This window comes from Penaeus monodon, chromosome 20 (genome assembly GCF_015228065.2).
Source record: "Penaeus monodon isolate SGIC_2016 chromosome 20, NSTDA_Pmon_1, whole genome shotgun sequence".
NCBI classification, from domain to species: Eukaryota; Metazoa; Arthropoda; class Malacostraca; order Decapoda; family Penaeidae; genus Penaeus; species Penaeus monodon.
The window spans coordinates 12,665,038-12,665,379 of record NC_051405.1 but is presented as its reverse complement, the minus strand read 5'-3'; the positions used below and the strand labels follow the sequence as shown (position 1 = coordinate 12,665,379).

General features: G+C 39.5%; 1 protein-coding gene across 1 annotated transcript in view; it reads right to left on the bottom strand.

Annotated features, from left to right (window-relative positions):
* LOC119585917 (soluble calcium-activated nucleotidase 1-like) overlaps positions 1 to 342 on the bottom strand; it is a 7,140-nt gene that overhangs the window by 2,119 nt on the left and 4,679 nt on the right. The window contains 4 exon segments of the mRNA XM_037934637.1: positions 30 to 114; positions 117 to 137; positions 140 to 173; positions 176 to 205. Coding sequence (XP_037790565.1) covers positions 30 to 114; positions 117 to 137; positions 140 to 173; positions 176 to 205 — 170 coding nt within the window.

Sequence of the window (342 nt, the reverse complement as noted above, 5' to 3'; positions counted from 1 at the left end):
TGCTACTACACAGGTGTATATATATCTACCTGTTGTAGAAGGTAAACCAGTTACGCTGATGTTGGTGTCCATGACCATGCTCCTCACCATGACCCCATATATCATTGGTGAGATACTGGTACCAACTCGGGAAGTAGCATGATCATGAACAGCACCAACAGAGACACCAGCCCAAAACAGCAGCTACCAGAGTTACAAACTTTGTCTGCAAAAGGTAGTGGTGTCAGTTTACTGGAATTAATTCAGTGTATATAAAAAAAGGTGTATGTATGTACAAATATATTGACCATACTCAATATAAAAACCAGATCATCGGGGTTTATTTTCAGTGTTGAGTTACTT